The following is a 22,010-nucleotide window of genomic DNA, read 5'->3' on the forward strand; positions in this document are numbered from 1 at the left end:
GATCTATATGATGAAAAAAAAGCAGTATTATAAAACACATGGCCCTCAATATCTTTCTAGCATCTCAAAGAGGCAGGCCGTAATTCAAACTGAGTGCTGCATCCTTATACCAGATGAATCCTCCAATACTATCCATTTAATGACTCACATGAAGAATCTGATTTCTGCCTTAAGTGATCTACTTTCTAGTCTTGGTGGTCTACTAAGGAGCTGGTTTTGTTCTTGGAGCTCATGCACAAATCTCTACTGTGGTCTTATTGTTATTAGCTGTATTACTTAAATCCTGTATAAGGTAATTGTTTCTTGCATTACCCAATGTGTCACAAGATCTTTGAGAAAACTAATGATGGCTCAACGTCTTGAGGCAACTGATCATGTATATATTCCTATACAAGGGCTTCCCAGGTGGCTCAGTGGTAAAGAATCTACCTGCAATGCAGGAGATGTGGGTTTGATCCTTGAGTTAAGAAGATCCCCTGGAGAAGCAACCCATTCTAGTATTCTTGCCTGGGAAATTCCATGGACAAAAGAGCCTGGTGAGCTACAGTCCTTGGGGTTGCAAAAGTTGGCCACAACTCAGCAACTAACAACAATGCTGCTGCTGCTGCTAAGTCACTTCAGTCGTGTCTGACTCTGTGCAACCCCATAGACGGCAGCCCACCAGGCTCCCCCGCCCCTGGGATTCTCCAGGCAAGAACACTGGAGTGGGTTGCCATTTCCTTCTCCAATGCAGGAAAGTGAAAAGTGAAAGTGAAGTCACTCAGTCGTGTCTGACTCTTAGTGACCCCATGGACTGCAGCCTACCAGGCTCCTCCATCCATGGGATTTTCCAGGCAAGAGTACTGGAGTGGGGTGCCATTGCCTTCTCCGCTAACAACAGTCCTATACAAATTTAACTGTAACGGTGCAACTCTATAGATGCAGGGGAAGGAACATCCTCGCCTGACCTAGGAATGAACTTTCTTAGCACTGTGGGACAAATTGGTCATGAAATGTCTCCTAAACCTTGTTCAACTTATGTTCTAAAGGGAGGTAGTGGTAAAACAAAGAACATTGCCTGCCATCCAGTTCTACAAGGATCAAATCATTTGCTATTTCACTCACTGACCTAACAGGACACACTGAAAGGAATTTAGGACAAAAAACAGAATGGAGCATTTTGTGTTTTGAACATATGGACCCCTCAATAGTTTTGATACATACTTGAGGAAGAATTTCAATGGCCCCAGATTCTTTCATCTTCCCATATAAAGATAAGCACTTCTTTGATTATGATTAGCAGTAATCTTTCACTAAGATGTATGCCTGACTCCATGTATTTCCCAGCCAAAAAATTCATATATACTGGCTGCTCCCCTGCCCCTTTCAAGCAACTGCTCAGAGTTAGCTGACAAACTGTCTCCAGGGCTACAGTCCTCTGTAAGGTCCCTGAATAAAACCAGAGCTTGCAGCTCTCATGTCCTGCATTTTTGAATTCTGTCAACAGTTGGTAACATTTTTCTGGTACAACTACCTAAGAAAAGCACCATCAGCATGATTTTGCATTACAGCCTGCGATGGTTAATTCTATGTGTCAGTTTGGCTTAGCTATCGTGCCCAGCTGTTGATCAAACATCACTCAAGATGTTGCTGGGAAGGAATTTTTTGGATGTGATTCACTTTTGGACTTTGAGTAAAGCAGATTTGTCTTCATAATGTGGATGGCCTCATCCTGTCAGTTGAAGGCTCTAAAAGACTAAAGTTCTCCAAAGAAGGAATCTGGCCTCCGGACTGCCTTCTGACTCAAGACTGTCACATCAACTCCTGCCAGAATTTTCAGCCTACCCTCCTGCTCTGAAGGTTTCTGATTTGCCAGCCCCACAATCACACACAGATTCTTTAAAATCAATTTTTATCTTTATATGTATGTGTGTGTGTTACTAGTTCTCTTCGTCTGGAGAACCCCAAGACAGATTTAGGTACCAAGAAGTGGGGTACTACAATAGCACATACCTAAAAATGTAAAAGTGACTTTGGAATCAGGTAATAAGTAGAGGCTGGAAGGATTTTGAGGGCATGATAGAAAAAGCCTAGTTTGCCTTGAAGAAACTATTGACAGAAATAAGGACATTAAAGGAGATTCCAGTGAAGGCTCAGAAAGAAAAGAGGAGAGCTACAGTGAAAGCTTCTACTGTCTTAGAAAATACATATAAATCATAAACAGAATATTGATAGAAATATGGATGTTAAAGCACTCTGGTAAAGTCCCAGACGGAGATGAAGAACACATTATTTTTTTGAAACTGGAAACAGGCAATCTTGTTATAAAGTGGCAGAGAACTTGGCCAAATCACATTCTAATGTTTTATAGAAGTTAGCACTTATAAGTGACAAACTTGGTTACTTAGCGGAGGATATTTCTGAGCAAAATATTAAAGGTGTGACCTGGTTTCTTCTTGCTGCTTATAGTAAAATGCAAGAGGAAAGAGATAAAGAGGGAATTGTTAAGCGAAAAAGAAACAGAACTGGAAAGTTTGGAAATCCTCAGCCTATCTAGATAGCATGCTCTGAAAACAAGGCCAAGGATGTGGCTGAACAATGGTCTGCTAAAGAGATCAGGCATGTGACTCATGGATCCAGTCAACCATCTCCGTAGAAGCCAGGGGTAAAGATGTGGCTATCCAGGAAAGATCTGTGGAGGCCTCTCTTGTCTGATGGTGTGGACCCCCATGAATTGCCTGGGAGGCCAATAAGTTTTATGAGAATTTTATATAAGCAGGAACACTGTCAGCTTGCACTGAAGGGGCAGAGACGGTTTAAAAAAAAAAAAGAAGAAGAAGAAAGACTGCCAGAATTCCACAGGCTCATTGAAATGAGCCAATAGAATTAACTGGCTGCAAACAGAACAGGTGTTGGAGCACAGAACCAAAGAGAATTATTCTCCACGTCTAGAATCCACTTGCCTCAACTAAAGATCCCACATGCCACAACTAAGACCTGGCTCAGTCAAATGAATAAATATTTTAAAAAATCTAATGAACAACGTGATGTGAAGAACTGACTCAATGGTAAGTACTTGGATACACACTGTCTCAGTGATACTTAAGAGTACCCTTTGAGTAAATTTTATGATATGAGAATTGTGGCCCAATAAAAACAAATACACAAAAACTCAAGAAAAAACATTTTGAAGTTAATGCCATCGTTATTCCAATTTGAGAACTGAATTCAAGACGAACAACTAGTAAATGGGCAGGGGCAGAAAGTGAAGCCAGAGTCTGAGTACAGATCTGTGCTCCCAACCACTTCACCAAAGTGCCCTCCCATCATCCACCTTTCTTATTTTTCCCCCGATGTGACAGGTGTGTGAGAAATTACAGTAAGCAGAGATAAAGACGTGACAGTACAACAGCTCATCTTGCTATTCCCAACTATGTGTTACTGGCAGCCCCAATAATACACTAGAGTCCATAAAGCCCACAAAATTAGACAACTCTTAATAACAAGAGTTAAAACTTTTAAACACATAATTCTTACTAAGCAGGTACTATATGCATTGCAAACTGTTTTCAGAGTCTGAATCCAAGGGTTTTTTAAAATGCCTGTCAAACCAATTCTGAAATAAACATAGAAAGTCAAAGGAACTAGAAGAGCAAAATAATTTTGAAGAAGAACAGAGTTAACCAACTTGAAGTACCTCATTTCATGACTTACACAGTTACAAGTGTGGTACTGGTGAAAGGACACGTAAATCAATGCAACACGAAGTCCAGAAATGGAGCAACATGTATGTGGACAATCGTGCAGTGCTGTGCTGAGTCACTCAGTCATGTCTGACTCTTTGTAACCCATGGACTGTGGCCCACCAGGCTCCTCTGTCCATGGGGATTCTCCAGGCAAGAAGACTAGAGTGGGTTGCCAAGCCCTTCTCCAGGGGACCTTCCCAACCCAGGAATCAAACTGGGGTGTCTTGCACTGCAGGCGGATTCTTTATCAGCTGAACTGCAGGGCAGCCCTCATATGGACAATCACTTTTTGCCAAATTGAATGAGCAATTCCGTGAATAAAGGATAGTATTTTCAAGAAATGGTACCATATCAACAGAAGATCAATATGCAAAAGGTATATATCCCTATAGTAGTAGTAATGTTAGTCACTCAGCTGTGTCCTACTCTTTACGATCCCATAGACTGTAGCCCACCAGGCTCCTCTGTCCATGGAATTCTCCAGGGAAGAATACTAGAGTGGGTAAGTCATTCCCTTCTCCAGGGGATCTTCCTGACCCAGGGATCGAACCTGAGTCTCTCAAATTGCAGGCAGATTCTTTACTGTCTGAGTCACCAGAGAAGCCCATATACCTCACACTTATTTAAAAATTAACTCAATATGGATCAGAGTCTAAATGCGAAAATTTAAGTTGTAAAACTTCAGGAAGAAAACTAAGACCAAATCTTTATGGCCTTGAATTTGGCAAAGATTTCTTAAATATGACACCAAAAGCATAATCTACTAAGAAAAGATTAATAAAACAGATTTATCAAAATTTTAAATATCTGCTTTTGGAAGACACTATTACAAAAATGAAAGACAAGTCACAGACCAAAGAGCATATTTAAAAAACACATATCTCACATAAAACTTTTACCCAGAATATATAAAAAATGTTAGAAAATTAGTAAGAGAACAAAAAGTTCAATTTAGAAAATGAGCAAAAGATCTAAACAGACATTTTATCAAAGAAGATATATGAATGACACGTAAGCACACTGGAAGATGATGTCATTAATCATTATGGACTCACATACAGCTCTTAGATTAGGGGACAAAACTCAACAATATGAAATGGTGAGGGTATGGAGCAACTGCAACTCTCACATATTGCCACTGTAAAAGCAAAATAGTACAGCCACTGTGGAAAACATTGTGGAAGCTTCCTATAAAACTAAACCTACATTTACCATATGACCCAGCAATTCCACTTCTAGGTACTTACTCAAGAGAAATAAAAACCTTTGTTCACATAGAATCTGTTGAATGTTCACAGCAGCATTATTTGTAATCACAAAGAACTGGAAATAACTCAAATGGGATACTAGTCAGTAAATAAAAAGGAACAGACTACTAGTATACATTGCCACCGATGAATCTCCAATTCATTATGCTGAGAGAAAAAGGCCAGACTCAAAAGGCTACACACCTATTCCACTTATATGACATTCTAGGGATACAGAGACAGATCACAGACCAGTGGTTGCCAGGGTTGACAGTAAGGGAAAGAACGTGAGGATATTTGAAGAAGATGAGGTCACTGTTCTACAATTCCATTAATGTAGTGTTTACATGACTCTATGTGTTTGTCAAAATACCCTAAAAAGGGCAAAAATTCGTTGTACATGAACTATATCTCAACACAGGCTTTAAAAAAAAAAAAGAGTAGCCTTGAGACAGGTGGGACCTGGGACCCTTTGCTGCAGTGCTTGTATCTGGACAAACCTCTCCTCCAACAACAAAATAGGAAGTAACAAGGAACTAAAAATAACTGCATGCATAGCCTCTCTGGGCAATTTATGAACAAGATACAAAAAGACCAAAAATCCAACTTCCAGGAGCCAACTTGAGGAGCCGGGAGCAAAAGCAGGGTATTGCACATGCCTCCTGCACACAGTACCACCAAGGGGGTGGGCAGACCACCTAAGCCACCCCTCTGGCCCGAACCCATCCCTCCCCCACCCTTAGCTTCCCAGTGCCAGCCCCCCTATCCTCACAGGGAGTAAACAAGGAAGTTACTCGTTTTAGCTCCCTTCTGTTTGCAGCAAGAGTCCCAAAAAAGCCTTGCTTGAATTTATCATCTAGTCTCTTATCAATTTCCATTTATTAAGCAGTCCAAGAACCCTGGTCAGTAAAGCCTAGCTTAACACTAAAGATTTTTTAAGATGGGAACATAAAAATCCTAAAAGATGGGTACACCCTGGTTGTTTCAAGTAATTCAAGTTAGTTAGATTGAGTGAAGTCTGAGTTAAGTTTTGTCTTTTTAAAGTGTGTCATAGCTTCTATATTACAGGAGTTTGAAGGCCTCGCTTCTGTCCCTGATTCTGCCAATCAGGTGATAAATCAGGTAAAAGAGCATTTCACTTCCTTTTTCTTCACCTAAGTTCCTTATTTTTTAAAATGAGAAAATACAGTCTTAAGCTCACAGTAGCTGTACCCATCAAAAGATGGTATATGGAACATGCAGGTGATATATTAAGTATGTATAGCATCAGCCAACTAAATATAGATACATTATTACACCAAATTTAGGGCCAGGATCGAAATTTCAACCTTAACCAAAAAATCTCATCATTATGAATGGTAACAGGGAAGCAGAAAGTAAATTATCTGAAACATAATTAAGAAAGTAAATAATATGAACTACAAGTACAAAAAAACTAAGATATTTTCTACTGCAGATATACTGAACCGTTTGTAAAGTTTCTTTGAGGAAGGACACAAAGATGTCCTTTTCTTTTTTTTTGGTAAGAAAGCTCTTATTAAGATGTCCTTTTCTAAGAGTATATTATTGCAGGTTATTTTTGAGTAATAAATACAATTTAACTATTTTGTAAACAAAATATCACTTAGCACTTCTTGCTAAGTGTCAGCACTAAATGCTTTGCATATTATTAACCAACATTTACAAGACCCAAAAAGATACACCAATGTACTTGGGCAGTTAATTTCCTTACATTCATGTGTTTTATGTAAATACTTCGGCAAGTCCCAATATAATGGGGAAAAAGGCATTTGTATAAGTAATGCTTAATTTGAAAACATTCCTGAATAAGTCCTGTAAGGATCGTTTGGCTTCCATACCTAAAATAATGTGCTCTTACCCTTATTTAAGAAGCTCTCATTTTGATTTAATAAACAGAAAACTAAAATGTCTACTCATTTGACTGTTAGAAAACAAGAGATTAGTATTCGATAGCTTTTTTTTTTTTAACCGTTCTCATATACAAATCACCAGTTAGACCCTTGGAGCAGATGCTGAACCATATCTTGGGGACAACGCCTGTGTGTACGTGTGGGACAGTACATCCCTAGCAAACGGCACTGTTAAACATGCGCCTCAGCTCCGATAAGGCAGGGGGCCCCTTACCCTGGGCCTCCAGCGTTAGAAGGCTTTGCTTTCTTTGGCTCTCCTCCAGCTTTATTCCTCCCCACAGGACAAAGCTATTGAGGAGCCTTCTGGAACATTCCAGGATACCCAGGGTTTCAGACATTTCCTGGTCAAATGGCTCCAAAACTGCTTCCAGGGTCCGCCTAACTGAAAGAAGACCGTGCTACCAGTATATGTGCCACTAGGCTGAGAGAGGGGCAAGAGGGGCTGTTGAGGGTGGGACGAGGGGAGAAGGGCTGAAAACTGTTCAGTTCTCCCACAGGTCCCTAAGTGGGTGGAATGGAGACAGATCCCCCCAGGCCTCTACTCTCTGGCAAGGACTTCACTGAAATTTGAGGTGATCAAAGCCGAGTCCCCAAGAGTAAGCTCAAGATGCCAACGCCAGCTACAGAGAGATGGAGACAAATGCCAAGACACATATACTGGCAGATATATATAAGCACCTGCGTGAGCTAGAGGAGTCAAGTGGCAAAGGCTAAGCCCGTCCACACAGTTCGTGAAAAATTGCCGCGTACACCTGCCGCCACCCCCAGCTCCTCTCTACTGGGGGAGGGATTTGCGCGGGCAGATGTGGGGGTAAGCAGGGTAGCTAGGAAACGGGTCCTGACGTTGCCCGCAGCGCAGGGGAGAGCAGGGTAGCAACAGGAGGCTGCTGGTGTGGTTCGAGGGCCCCACCATCAGCTGATTATGGGGAGCCAGTCAAGGGCCCGCGGGGGGAAAGGGCGGGGCCGCGCGACGTCACCGCCGCGGCCAACGTCAGCGCCTCTTGCCGCTTGCCGCAGCCGCAAGATCGCTGTGGTGCAGCTCGGGTGCAGGTCTCTGTGGGAGCCACCTAGAACTCTGCGCTGCTCCTCGAACATGGCTGACTCGCAGAACCAGGGCTCTGCGGAGCCGAGCCAGGCAGCGGCGGCGGCAGCAGCAGCAGATGCGGCCGCGGCAGCGGAGGAGGTAATGGCGGAAGGTGGTGCGCAGGGGGGAGATTCTGACAGCGCGTCCAGCGACTCCGACGGTGTGGTCGGTCAGATGGCTGAGGAGCCCCAGACCCCTGCAGAGAATGCACCAAAGCCTAGAAATGACTTTATCGAGAGCCTGCCTAATTCGGTAAAATGCCGAGTCCTGGCCCTCAAAAAGCTGCAGAAGCGATGCGATAAGATAGAAGCCAAATTTGACAAGGAATTCCAGGCTCTGGAGAAAAAGTATAACGATATCTATAAGCCCTTACTTGCTAAGATCCAAGAGCTCACCGGTGAGATGGAGGGGTGTGCATGGACCTTAGAGGGTGATGAGGAGGATGATGATGATGACGAGTACGAGGATGAGGAGGAGGGAGAGGAGGAGGACGAGGAGGAAGAAGAGCCTGCAGCAGAGGCTGCGGGGACCGCTGCCGCCAAAGATGAGGGTCCCCACTCTGCAGTGCCTGATGACGCCAAGAAATAAGCGGGGCAGAGAGTGCAGAGGAGAATGACGACGCAGATTTAAAACCCCGATTACTATTATTTTGTACACATTGGTGGACTTGAACGGCTCAGGTTTTGGACCAAAGTACAGTAGGAATCAATTCTGACATTCCTAAAATACTATGAAATTGACGCAATCAGATTATGCCCAGCGCGTCTCAAATTTGATTTCCAATTTGAACACAAATATACCAACAGGTGTTGAAAATGAGTTAAATTTAAAATGATTTTTCATGATCTCTTCTGTGAGGACTGGAGTTGAGACTTAATAAGGGTGTCAAGTAGATGTGAATTAAAGAACGTCACTTTGAAAATCCTTTCGTCACAGTGTCGCACTAGGCACGGAACACCCAAGCCGAGATCGAACGTGTTCTCAATGCCGAATTCTTCCATTTCTTTTGCATTTTTCCAGCGCAGCAGCAGCAGAACTCAAAACAGATCTCATCTTTAAGACTTTGTTTTTGTAACATTAGCTTTACACTTCAGAGAAGAGAGATGGGACGAAGGAACCCGGTGCTGGAGATCATGACAATACTGTTAATGAGGCTCAGAAAACTGCCACTTCAGATTCTAAAGACTGTTCTGAATATTTGGTTCTGAGAAGGAGGGTGTATGACCTGTATAATATTGTCAACGTGTGTGTTCATTATTTACGGTCTCGTGTTTATGTGTTTTCTTGGTAATGTCTATTTACAAAGGTGTAAAACAAATCCCAATTGTTTAAGCATTAAATCCCCTTATCAAATATTTTAGAAGTATTAATTTACTTGAAAAAATGTAGAATTCTAGTAAAGTCTGTAAAGCATGTGTATCCAATGTTATGTACTTTGAATTGTGTGATGTCTTTTTGTCTTGTAGCTTTTAGAATGTAGCTGTGAAAATTATCAGAACTCTTCACTGAAGCTAATGTTTGGGAAAAAATATATACTTGAAGAACCAATCCAACTGTGTGTCCCCATCCGCAGCTCAGAAGTAGAAAGGGTTTCAGTTTGCTTGTGTTAGCTGTGCCTTCGTTATTTTGCTATGTAAATGTGACATATTAATATAAAATGGTGCATAATCAAATTTTACTGCTCGGGAACAGATTGGCATACAGCAAAGGATTTTTAGGAGGACACATTTAACGTAAAGACTCTTAGCTTCTTTGTGGGTTTTGAACTGTGTGATCTATAAGGAAATTTAAGCATAAAATTGTTTACCACTGTGGTGTTAATAAAACTGTATTTTCAAAAAACAAAAGGACTCATTCTCTGACTGCCTGGAATGAAATCCCAGATCTGCCTCTTATTATCGATGAATCTTCAATTCAGTTAATCTGTGTTTAGTTTCTCCTTATCTATAAAAGGGGATAGTAACAATTCCTCCCTCACAGGTTATTATGGAGAACAAGCTAGTTAATTTACATAAAGCTCATAGACCAGCATCTGACACTAAATGCTCAAAGTACTTCAGCTGTTATTAACATTGTTATTATTATATGAAAGATAAAAGAGGAAGATTTGAAATTCAGTCCTCTCGTAAGTTACAAAAAGGGAGAAAATACATTATATTCTTATGATTTTTTTTCATTATATTCTTATGATTTTATTGTTTAAGAATGTGGCCTTTCATTTGTAAACAAATAAATTCAATAAAAGGTCTTCTTCCTCAATATAAAAATCAGATTTTGATTTCCTCCCAGAAAGAATAAAAGACATTATGCATATAAAGGCTATTTCAACTTTATATCTGGGCATTCTAAATTAAGTATAAAATTGAAAGTGACTCCCCACAAATTTTAAACACACAGATTTTTTTTTTTTTTCATTTCCCTTAAGGGTTAAAATTATTCAGAAGTAACATTAGACCCATTTACCTTAGGGAATGGAAGGAAGCTCTGACCTGTTGCTAATTGCAATAGTTGAGTAAAACCTTAATGTAACAATCTTCCTTAGGGTCAAGACAACAAAAAGAGAAAATCAAAATAATTTATTATAGAAGAAGTAAATGATAATCATGCCTAACTGGAACAGAAGCAAAAAAAACTAAAAATTCAATATTCATTTCTTATCCCTAGGAATAAAGACTTGTTTTTCTAGGTCCTACAAAAACAAAAATGAGTGAAACAAATAAGGTGTGTAATTAGTGGGGAAAATAAAAAATTTTGGAAGGGATGTGATTTTATATAGAAAGCCCAAGAGAATCAGTTGAAAGCTATCACATTCAGTAAGTTTGAGGAACTGATCAGTTACCGGATAAACATATAAAAACCACTAATTATTTCTAGGCACTTTAATAATGGTAAAAATACATGCAAAAGGCTCTCAGAGTATATAAAATAAAAATATTTATAAAAACCTCAATTAAAAATGTATGCAACCTATGAAAAGAAAAAAAATAGAATATCACAAAGAAATGTAAAAAACAGGCCTTTGGAAGGTAAGACTGAATATCACAAAAGTGTCAATTCTTCCCATATTAACATGTTATTTACTACACTTCAAATCAAAACCCAAACTGGATCTAGAACCATATAACTACCCTAATCTTCACCTAATTGTTTACTAATATGGAAACAGTTAAGATTTTATCTTAAACTACAGACTCAAAAGAAAATTTTTAATGGAAGAAAATATATTATTACACATTTACTAATTACTGGACAGGGAAAGGTTAAGTCTAGAGTGATTTAAGACCAAAAGAAATAATCAACAGACATGACAACACAAAAATTAAGAGGTTATAAAAATTTTAAAAGACTTCACATTTTTAAAAGCAAGCAGCAAATGGAATAAAATGTGCAATAAAATACAAATACAAAAAAAAGTTCATATAAATCATATGAAAATCATTTTGTCTTAATAGAGAATTATATAAAAGATGTCAGCAGACTACTTTAAAAAAGGAAATACTGCAATCCTGTTTAGGGCAGCAAGACACATCCTGAAAGGACAGTACTAAGTGGTCCAGGCCTCCGGCAAGGTCTGGATCTTTCTTTCACTTATACATACAACTTCAGCTATGGGGTTTTCTAGCTACCATTCATACCACTATTGGCCACTTTTCTCAGGATATAAGCACATATGTGATGCCCTTCATAATGTCAAGCAATTTCCACCATTTCCTAACTAGCTTGATCTTTCCCCCCGTTTCCTGAATTGCTTATTTGATAGTTCCTCAGGCAGCCATAAAACTTGCATGTTAATATGTAGCAGAATATCCTCTCTTTAAGGCAGGTCAAACACTCTCACTCATAAACCACTTTTAATCCATTATAGACCCAAATTAGTAAGCAACACCCAACATAACTGGCAGAAAGAAAGGCAGCATGCACTACGCATTCAACTCAGTCTCTATGAGCATTATGCAGGAGACTGCAGCAGGCTGACACTCACAGCCCAGCACAGTACAGCAGCTCTCCCGGACTCAGACTTTACCATCAAGCACACACAGACACATCTGCACGTGCGTACACAGGGACACAAACATTTTTTTATTGACACGAAAGTCACAAAACATAATTAGCCATTTAAAATGAACAATTCGGTGGCATTTAATTCATTAAAATGTTGTGCAATGATCACTTCTACCTAATTCACTTTTTTTAAGAAAAAATACTTTAAAGGTAAACATCAGAAAAATGGATTAATGCTATGTAGAATATGTAAAGTAGCTTATATATGGGAGAAATACAAAATTTTACAAGTGAAGTCAAGTTTCTTATTAGACTAGATTTTAAAAAAAGAATACTCAGTATTTTTAAGGATTAGATGAAATAGAGTAGTACTCTCATACATTGATGATAATGTATAAGTTGGTATAATTCATAACCAAAATAAATTTAGCAAAAATAGCCACAGATTCAAAATGATATACACTAATTCCATTTCACCCTTGGGACCTTATCATTAAAAGAGCAATTTTAAAAACAAAGTTTTATAGTTAAGATGTCTGATACAGTCTTATTAAAAATGAAGGAAGGGGAAGAGAAAGAAAGGGAAGGAAAAAAAGAACATAGAAACAAGCCAGACACTCAAAAGGGAAAGTAGGGAAAACACACATTCACATAGGCTGTGCAGTCATTATTAAGACTGTCCATGAGGGCTTTATAATAAATTTATAGATATAAGCATTATCTCAACCTAAGTTAAACAATTCAGACATACAATTTTATACATATATAGTATGTTTTCAACTATGCCAACTTTGTGTTTAAAAAATTGCATAGTCTGTCTGAACTGAAAACAGCAAACTCTTCAAGTTATTTATCTTCAAGGGATGAAGGGACACAGGGACCCTGAACCTCTGGTCTTGGCCTCTTAGTGGCAATATGCTGAGAGCCTAAGCTCTCACTCAAACAAAATGGCTTTGAAACTTGGCTCTGGTTTTTGAACTCTGGACTTCTAACCATGTAAACCTGAGCAAGTAACTTATACCTCTCCATGCCTCAGTTTCTTCAACTATGGGAAGCACTCGAGAAATGTTACTAGCATTTTAATTATCTGCTATTCCTGTAACAGCCCAGCACAAATACCATGAAGATATTAAAGATTACACCTCCCACAGACTATCTCAAGAGATCAAGTGAAGTCTCAGCATTCCTAACTTCAGTTGATCTCAAGGAGCTAGAAGTGTTTGTCATGTGTGGGTTTTATTCTCACATTCCTTTATAGAATCTAGGTATCTTTTGAACTGTGATGTTGGAGAAGACTCTTGAGAGTCCCTTGGACTGCAAGGAGATCTAGCCAGTCCATCCTAAAGAGATCAGTCCTGGGTGTTCATTGGAAGGACTGATGTTGAAGCTGAAACTCCAATACTTTGGCCACCTGATGCGAAGAGTTGACTCATTGGAAAAGACCCTGATGCTGGGAGGGATTGGGGGCAGGAGAAGAAGGGGATGACAGAGGATGAGATAGTTGGATGGCATCACTGACTCGATGGCCGTGAGTCTGAGTGAACTCTGGGAGTTGGTGATGGACAGGGAGGCCTGGCGTGCTGCAGTTCATGGGATCACAAAGAGTAGGACACGACTTGAGTACACACACATGTCATACAAACCTCTTTTTAATATGGAAGAAACTGGGGAAGATATTGATTACATTTGATTTGATTAACTTGAGTTAAACTGGAAGGAATATAGAATGACATGTGGGTTGTTTTTTTTTTTAATTGATGGTAGTAACACCATGTTACAGAGTGTGAGAAATACTTAAGTCATGCAGTACAGTATTATCCAGATGTGACTACCAGTTGTGGCAAGATTTAGCTAAGATGCCAGCAGTCACCAGCAATCATCCAAGGGTGTTCTTTTACCTGGATGTTTATAATTCATTTGTCTGTCTGCAGCTCTTGTCCAAGTAAAGAAAGCAATTTTAAGACCAAATGGAATGTAATAAATTATGGATACAGAATTGGTATCCTTCTGTCATTTTCCTCCAGAGCAGTGGTGACAGCAAATTATCTTACTGTTAGCTCAATAAAAACAGCTTCAATGCCAGTAGCATCTCTATATACAACTGCTCAAGTTAAAAATACAGCAGGTGTTATTCTTTTGGTTCTTTCACTGCATTTTCTTAGACTAATTTATGAAAATACCCAGTGACAAGATTATGGCATGTAACAGTCAAAAGGAAATGATTAATCTTTCACCATCGTATACAACCTTTCTTTCCAGGATCTCAACATGTTTTGATGGTAACACTTCTACTTTTCACAACATTAAGTGAAAGTGAAAGTTGCTCAGTTGTGTCTGACTCTTTGCGACCCCATGGACTGTATAGTCCATGGAATTCTCCAGGCCAGAATACTGGAGTGGGTAGCCTTTCCCTTCTCCAGGGGATCTTCCCTATCCAGGAATCGAACCGGGGTCTCCTGCATTGTAGGCAGATTCTTTACCAACTGAGCTATGAGGGAAACCCCTCACAACATTAAAGATAAAGGGGAAAAACAATCAAACACTAATTCACGTCTTTTTCTGTCTGTCCCGGACTATGACAGCAATATTAATAATGTGGCAATAACCACACTGGCTTCTCAGAAGTCTGTCCAACAGCAAGGGGGTGGGCCTCCTGACACCAAGTACAGAGCCACGGACAGCAGGGCCTAAAGCAGTGTGGATGGCCTCACCGTGTGCTCAAGGAGTGTTAGCAACCCAGGCAAGTGGAAACCCAAACTTCCGTCTAACACAGAAGCTATTCCCTATTCTAATTTCAAACACAGTGTCTTGGCAATAAGAATAGGAGTCCCTCTCTGCCTGGCAATATTTAAAACAACAGCACATTTTACAACACAAAGACTTAAAAACTTTTTTAGAAAGAGAGAAGCTATTTTTTTTAAGAAAGTCATGGTAACAGAATAATGGAGTTTTGTAATATAAGTAAAAGAATAATGTAGGTCCCCTTATTACTCCCTTGAAGTTATGTACTCTCTTTCTTTTAAGGAATCTGTATGTCATCAGAACATCCTTATGGAAAATGTTTTGTAGAAGCAGCCCTGAAGTCAATTAGGGGCAAACAACCGCAAAGAAGGAGAAAAGGAAACCACTGACTTTAAACAAAAGCACGTTCTCTGCACTGATTCTGAGGACCACTCATGGGATGAGCAATGTCCAGGAGTGAGTATATGTCAACGTATGGTCGGGACACGCAAGATGGCTGTGCTGTTGCGCTCTGTACAACCCCTCCTCAACCTGTGCCTGCTTCACCCACACCCTATTCATATAACTGACCTTCCACATACTTGTGCCAGGCCCCTGCTCATGACTAGGTCAGAACATCTCCACTAAGATAGCTTATCAAAGGGGTGTTGAGGGGCATGTCTCCCCCTTGCTGGTTTCCCTGATAACCAAGAGCCAACCTCACATCAATTTCCCTGATTACTGGCACCCACCTCCCCATTCTCCCCAATAGCAGAGACAGTCGCCACGTTCTGCCTATCTACCCCAGGTGGTAGACATCACCCCAGGACCTTGCTTCACACATGTAACCCACATCCATTAAGCCACTGACGCCTCTGTTGCGGACTCCAGATTTTTTCTTCAGCCTCGAGATTGGGCTTGCAGGCCTACAGGGCCTTTTGCCCAACTGTCAGCAAAAGATAAAAATGGTGGAAAAGGAAAAAAAGATGAAGAAAGAAAGTGTGCCACAGACCCACTTCTATCATGAGATTTCTTTGCTTGCAAACTTTACTGAGCATCTTTCCCTTTTTGTTAGGTTCTCGTCTCTGTTTTCTAGTATCCAGACCTTAGCAGTCCTCCCAAGAGCTCTACCCATATCCATCCCCCCCAGATGCCTCTGTCCATGTGGATTTCTCTGAACCCCTTTCGATTCAATTAATTAATTTGTCTTCATATTTCATTTATGGTTGCAAATGAGAACAGCTTAAAACCCTAAACAAACTGGGTTATATTTCAGTATTCCTGCACAGATTGTGTCTCAACTATCAGGTCAATTCAATTGCTGATTCCAAGAAATACCTACTGAATAAGGAGACAGCGTGAGAGTGAGAGAAAGCAAAGAGACAGAAAAAAAAAAGCTCAGACCCACAAAGAGAAAGAGAACAAAACAGGCAGAGACATAAAGTCTCCAGGAGAAACAATTTTATAAAGATACGAAAAAAGAGGGTTAAGTCCCAATACCTGCCTCCTCTGCAGACTTTATCACAAATTGCCTATGCCCGCACAAGAACACTCTCCCCGCCGGGCCTATCCAACACACAGTGCATTCGGAAGACTCACTAGAAAGTGAAGAAATCCTGAATGTGCCCTTCCTTAGATTGCTTGCCTAGCCTACTGTTAGCTCATAACAAATGATGCACACACTATATTGTCTGAAACCTGATGCCAAAGCTCAGACATCCTTTGAAAAGGCTAAAGGCTATAGATGTATCTACATATGTACATATATACATCATAAAGTGATCACCAAAACCAGAAAGGAAGAAGAGTTGTTACAGAGAAGAACCAAGTCTGACTCCATGTTGGAACTGTCTTTGTTTTTTGTTGCTGTTATAATCATATATAGTGGCCTGCCTCAAAGGACCTGCCACTCTGTTAAACTGTCTTTATTCAGTTCATAGAAAGATAATCTGACCCTGCCCACTTGCGAATGACTGCCCCAAAAAAACAGGGAGTAAAAGAGAGAGAAAGAAGAGATTCAACACACCCCTTCCCAAGGCTGGCCCTTCCCAGAAATGTTTTGCAAGACTGAAGACCCTTTTTACTTCACTTCCTCACTGCCTCTCCCACTCTATATTCTGCCTTTTGACTTTAGTTCCTCATTGCCTCTCTCTGGTTCTATAAAAGAACCTGCAATCCAGACCCCAACAAGACAGTTATTTTGAGACATAGTCAGCCAGCTTTCCAAATTAAAGTTGTATTCCTTGTCTCGGCACCTCAGCTCCCAGATTCACTGGTTTGTTGTTCAGTGAGCAGAGTACTTGGACTTAGTAACAAGATCACCTGGGCCCAAAAGCCACTTTATCAGTTCAGTTCAGTCGCTCAGTCATGTCTGACCTTCTGTGACCCCATGGAATACAGCACGCCCAAATTCCCTGTCCTTCACCAAATCCCAGAGCTTACTCAAACTCATCTCCATCGAGTTGGTGATGCCATCCAACCATCTTGTCCTCTGTCATCCCCTTCTCCTCCCACCTTCAATCTTTTCCAGAATCAACATCTTTTCCAATGAGTCAGTTCTTCGCATCAGGGGGCCAAAGTTTGGAGCTTCAGCTTCAGCATCAGTCCTTCCAATGAATATTCAGGACTGATTTCCTTTAGGATGGACTGGTTGTATCTCCTTGCAGTCCAAGGAACTCTCAAGAGTCTTCTCTAACACCACAGTTCAAAAGCATCAATTCTTTGGCATTCAGCTTTTCTTATGGTCCAACTCTCATATCTATACATGATTACTGGAAAAAACCATAGCTTTGTTGGCAAAGTAATGTCTATGATTTTTAATATGCTGTCTAGGTTTGTCATAGCTTTTCTTCCAAGGAGCAAGCGTCTTTTAATTTCATGGCTGCAGTCACCATCTGCAGTGATTTTTGGAGCCCAAGAAAATAAAGACTGTCACTGTTATTCTGCCTTTTATTCTGCCCTTTAACCACTTTATGATCTGCTGTAAATTTCCCAATTTTAAAAATGTTATCAGATTCTATGGAATAATACTGTTTTTATTAAACAAGTCATTAGCAGTTAATAAAAGTACCAATGTTATACAGTTAAAGAAGGGACAGTGCTTTTAGCTTTGAAACATTCTTGTCAAGAGTTTCAAATGAAACACCTACTGCAGAGAAGAAATAATTTGGACTCCATGTTTCTTTGAGTTGCTTTTCCTTGCAGTTATTATAATCATACTAATGGCCGGTCTCAAAGAACCCTGCTACTCTGTTCGACTGTTAAACTTAAGTGCCTTTGTTCAGCTCATAAAGAGATAATCTGACCCTGCCCCTCTGTGAATGACTGCAAAAAAGAAGAGACTAACACATTTCATTGATGCTTTTGAACTGTGGTTCTGGAGAAGACTCTTGAGAGTCCCTTGGACAGCAAGATCAAACCAGTCAATCCTAAAGAAAATCAGTTCTGAATATTCACTGGAAGGAGTGATTATGAAGCTGTAGCTCCAATACTTTGGCCACCTGATGCAAAGAACTGACTCACTGGAAAAGACCCTGATGCTGGGAAAGATTGAAGGCACGAGGAGAAGGGGACAACAGAGGATGAGATGGTTGGGTGGCATCACTGACTCAATGAACATGAGTTTGAGCAAACTCCAGGAGACGGTGAAGGACAGGGAAGCCTGGTATGGCGCAGTCCATGGGGTCACAGAGAGTCGGACAGGATGAGCAATGAGCGATTGAACCGAACACACCCCTTCAGAAGGCTGGCCCTTCCCGGAGATGTTTTGCAACCCTGGAGATGTTTTGCAAAACCGAAGACCCTTTTTACTTTACTCCCTCACTGCTTCTCACTCTCTATTCTGCCTTTTGACTTTAGTTCCTCATTGCTTCTCCCTTCGGTTCTATAAAAGAACCTGACATCCAGGCCCTGACAAGATGGTTATTTTGAGACATCAGTCTGCAATCTTCTCTGTCAGCCAGCTTTCCAAAAAAAGTCATATTCCTTGCCTCAGCACCTTGTCTCTAAGACTCACTGGCCTTGTGTGCAGTGAACAAAGCGAGCCCGAACTTGGTACCACACCTACTTGAGACAAGATTAGCCTCTATACTAGGTTCCCAGAGTCAAGATCACCTGAAGCCGTTTTTGTTGTGTCCTTGGCAACTTCTGCATTATTTCAGTTAACTCTGGTATTATAGCTCACACTTTCCCCACGCTGACGCCTCCCGGGTAGTCTGGAAGGTTTACATGACAAAAAAGATTACTGAATGCTACATTAGATCACCCTGGCTTCTAGCTATCTTTTAAACTGTAAAAGGATGGAAGAGGAGGCCTGTCAGGTTTTCTGTCACTCCTACTTTCAGAAGGGAAGATTTATGGGAGGAAGCCAATATACATCACTCATATAGGATTTCTGTCTGCATTTTTGCAACTATGTACAATAAGAAGCCAATTAAAACCCAAAGCTTTCATTTCCCAACATACCCAAAGCAGCATCCAACTTCTCTACCTCTGTAACCTTTTTCCACCCTTGCTTCCAGGCTTCCCTCACTCACAACCCTCCCAAGTGGAGACCACCATTCCCTCACCTTTCTGCAGGAAGATGAGAGACACCTACCTTATCTTTCTGCACACCCACGACTTCTTCAAGTCAAGAAGTTTTGTCTCTACCCGATGTGTTAACGATCTTTAAGTCCTCATCACAAGAGTCTCCCTTCTGTTCTAATATATATAACTCTTCTAAGAACATACATTTCCCCCCATCCTTGCTTTTTTTTTACTTCACCACGTTTTTCTGTGTGTAGGCAACCTCAGATTCACTGGTGGTTAAGGCTGGCATAAGGAACTAAACAAACTACTGACAGTAAGACCTCCAACACAACAGATCAGTGAGTATAACAAAAAAAGCAGCAGCCTCACAGATACAAAGAACAAATCAGTGGTGACCAGTGAGGGTGGGGGGGCGGACAACACAGGAGCTGGGGAGTGGGAGGTACAAACCACTGGGTGTGAGGCAGGATCAAGGATGTGTTGTACAATGTGGGGAATGTAGCCAATATTTTGTAGTAACTGCAAATGTAAAGTAACCTTTAAAAATTGTATTAAAATTTGAAATGCAAAAAAAGAAAAAGGAAATATCCTACTTAGAAACTATGACTTGATTTAAAAAAAAAAAGACTTCAAGACATACATAAATCTTCAGCTCTAAACAAAATCACCTAGGTATCACACAGACATGTCAAAATCAACATTTATAAAATGGAACTCTTTAAAAAAAAAAAAAAGGAACTCTTTTTCCTTTCCACCCTGCTCTACAGATTGTGTTTCCTGTTGTCCAAATTGGAACCCTCAAGACATGCTTATCAATACATGCCTCTCTAGTAGGATCCATATATAATCAGGCACTAGCTCCTGTTCATTACATAATCAACACAGAGCTGACTCTGCATCCCTGCTGCCTTCATTTTGGCCCTCAGTACCTAACACCTGAGTTACCTCAGTAGTCTCCTATTGGTCTCCCCACACATGGTCCATTTCCATATGGCCACCAGTCATCATTCTAAAACAGATCAACCATGTCCCACTTCAAAACCACTTAAGATCTGACAAGTTTCACCCCAATACTATTGCACCCCCCTTTAATCCACACACTAGCTCCCACCCAACAAGTACTCACCATTCTCTATCATGTATTAAATTTGAGAATCTGACTCATGTTATTCCCTGAGCCTGAAATGTTTTTCCCACTCACACTCTTCGATGGTCAGTGAAAGTGTTGTGGCTTCTCCCTCTGGTTCCATGGCGCATGTTCTATCACTTACCTACCACACGCACCATCATCTACTGCAATTATTCATTACACTGTCCCTTCCCAGTTAGTACCGAGGATAAAAGTTACTTATTTCCTGAATCCAGCAACAGATTTGGCCCACAGCAGGCACTCAGTGTTTGCAAACTGAATTAATTAACATGCAGATGGCCAAAAACCTCACTCTAATTCAAAAGCAAACAAAATTGAATGTTTTTCTCCTTCAAAGAGATAACACAGAAAATCATACTAAAAAATCAGATGTACTTGAATTAATTTTCATGAGGCACACAGAATTTAATTTAAAATCTACATTACAAATTCTTCATCAATAAAACCACCACCAATAATAGTAAGCATTTTTATAACTTTCGGTTATTCAACACATAGTTTTTGGAGCATTTTTTTGCCAGTCACTCTGATGGATACTGGAAACCTTCTATAGATGCTGGGAGCTCCTTCATTCCAAAATGTCAAAATATTCTCCTATAAATTATCTCACTTAGTCTCCCATGAGGGAGACAGAACGGTTATTTTAACCCCCTATTGACAGGACAGGAAACTGAGATCAGGTAGTTTATGAGGTTGACCAGGATCAAAGCCAGTAGGACAGAGATGCAGAACACACACAGTTACCTTCCGATCCGAGGTCCACTGATTCCTCCACTATTAAATCTGTAAACTTGCCCTACCACTCTTATTCCCTCTGAAGAAGGGATGAAAAGTTAACTTTAGTCTTTGTCTTCAAAGTAAAAGTGTCGAGAAATGAAGTTACATGTGCCCAGTCAAGGGTCAAGACTAACCTGTTCTCCTTGCACACGGTCACTTTGTCTCCTCCTGGTATCAGCTTCTTCTGTTCAATCACACCGTAGCTTTCTCGACAAATCTATATTTAAGGGGGAATAAAGAAACATTTCAATTTTATTGACTACTTATCTTTCTAGATCCCAAATGACTGAGAAGCCTTAGGAATGAATGTAGCTTAATTACTACTTACATTACCACAGAAGATTCTTGGGAGGAGAAAGAATCAAAGAACATCGGCACTTTATAGGATAGTTTTATTTTAAGATAGGGAGTTGCCAATAAATGCAATCAAAGAGAAAATATGAACTCTAGAAAATAAATTATATGTATAGGAGTAAAGGGGCTTCCCTGGTGGCTCGGTGGTTAAGAATCCACCTGCCAATGCAGGAGACATGGGTTCAATCCCTGGGTCGGGAAGATCTCCTGGAGAAGGAAATGGCAACCCACTCCAGCCTTCTTGCCTGGGAAATCCCATGGACAGAGGAGCCTGGAGGGCTACAGTCCGTGAGGTTGCAAAGAGTTGGACACAACTTAGTGACTCAACAGCAGCAGCAAACAACAACATAGGAGTGAAGAGGAATAATGCTTCAGTAATTTTCTTAAGTGTATAGATTAACCATTCATTCATTCATTTATTCAACACATTTACTGAACTCCAGAAATATTCAGGATACTTTGACTATCATACTATCCACCAATTCCATT

At 40.4% G+C, this 22,010-nt stretch overlaps 2 protein-coding genes across 5 annotated transcripts in view; one reads left to right on the forward strand and one right to left on the reverse strand.

Annotated features, from left to right (window-relative positions):
* The window catches only part of HERC3 (HECT and RLD domain containing E3 ubiquitin protein ligase 3), a 198,368-nt gene that overhangs the window by 22,703 nt on the left and 153,655 nt on the right, over positions 1-22,010 (reverse strand). For all 4 annotated transcript variants that reach the window (XM_027544090.1, XM_027544087.1, XM_027544088.1 and 1 more), the window contains exon 23: positions 21,302-21,384. In XM_027544090.1, the coding sequence (XP_027399891.1) occupies positions 21,302-21,384 (83 nt within the window). The remainder of the gene's footprint in view (positions 1-21,301; positions 21,385-22,010) is intronic.
* On the forward strand, positions 7,695-9,834 carry NAP1L5 (nucleosome assembly protein 1 like 5). The gene has a single exon (XM_027544096.1). The coding sequence runs from the start codon at positions 7,826-7,828 to the stop codon at positions 8,573-8,575; it is 750 nt and encodes a 249-aa protein (XP_027399897.1). The 5' UTR covers positions 7,695-7,825; the 3' UTR covers positions 8,576-9,834.

Source organism: Bos indicus x Bos taurus, chromosome 6, assembly GCF_003369695.1.
Source record: "Bos indicus x Bos taurus breed Angus x Brahman F1 hybrid chromosome 6, Bos_hybrid_MaternalHap_v2.0, whole genome shotgun sequence".
NCBI classification, from domain to species: domain Eukaryota; kingdom Metazoa; phylum Chordata; class Mammalia; order Artiodactyla; family Bovidae; genus Bos; species Bos indicus x Bos taurus.

Coding starts and splice junctions, on each gene's coding strand:
- NAP1L5 (XM_027544096.1), top strand. CDS start 7,826: ATGGGGAGCCAGTCAAGGGCCCGCGGGGGGAAAGGGCGGGGCCGCGCG.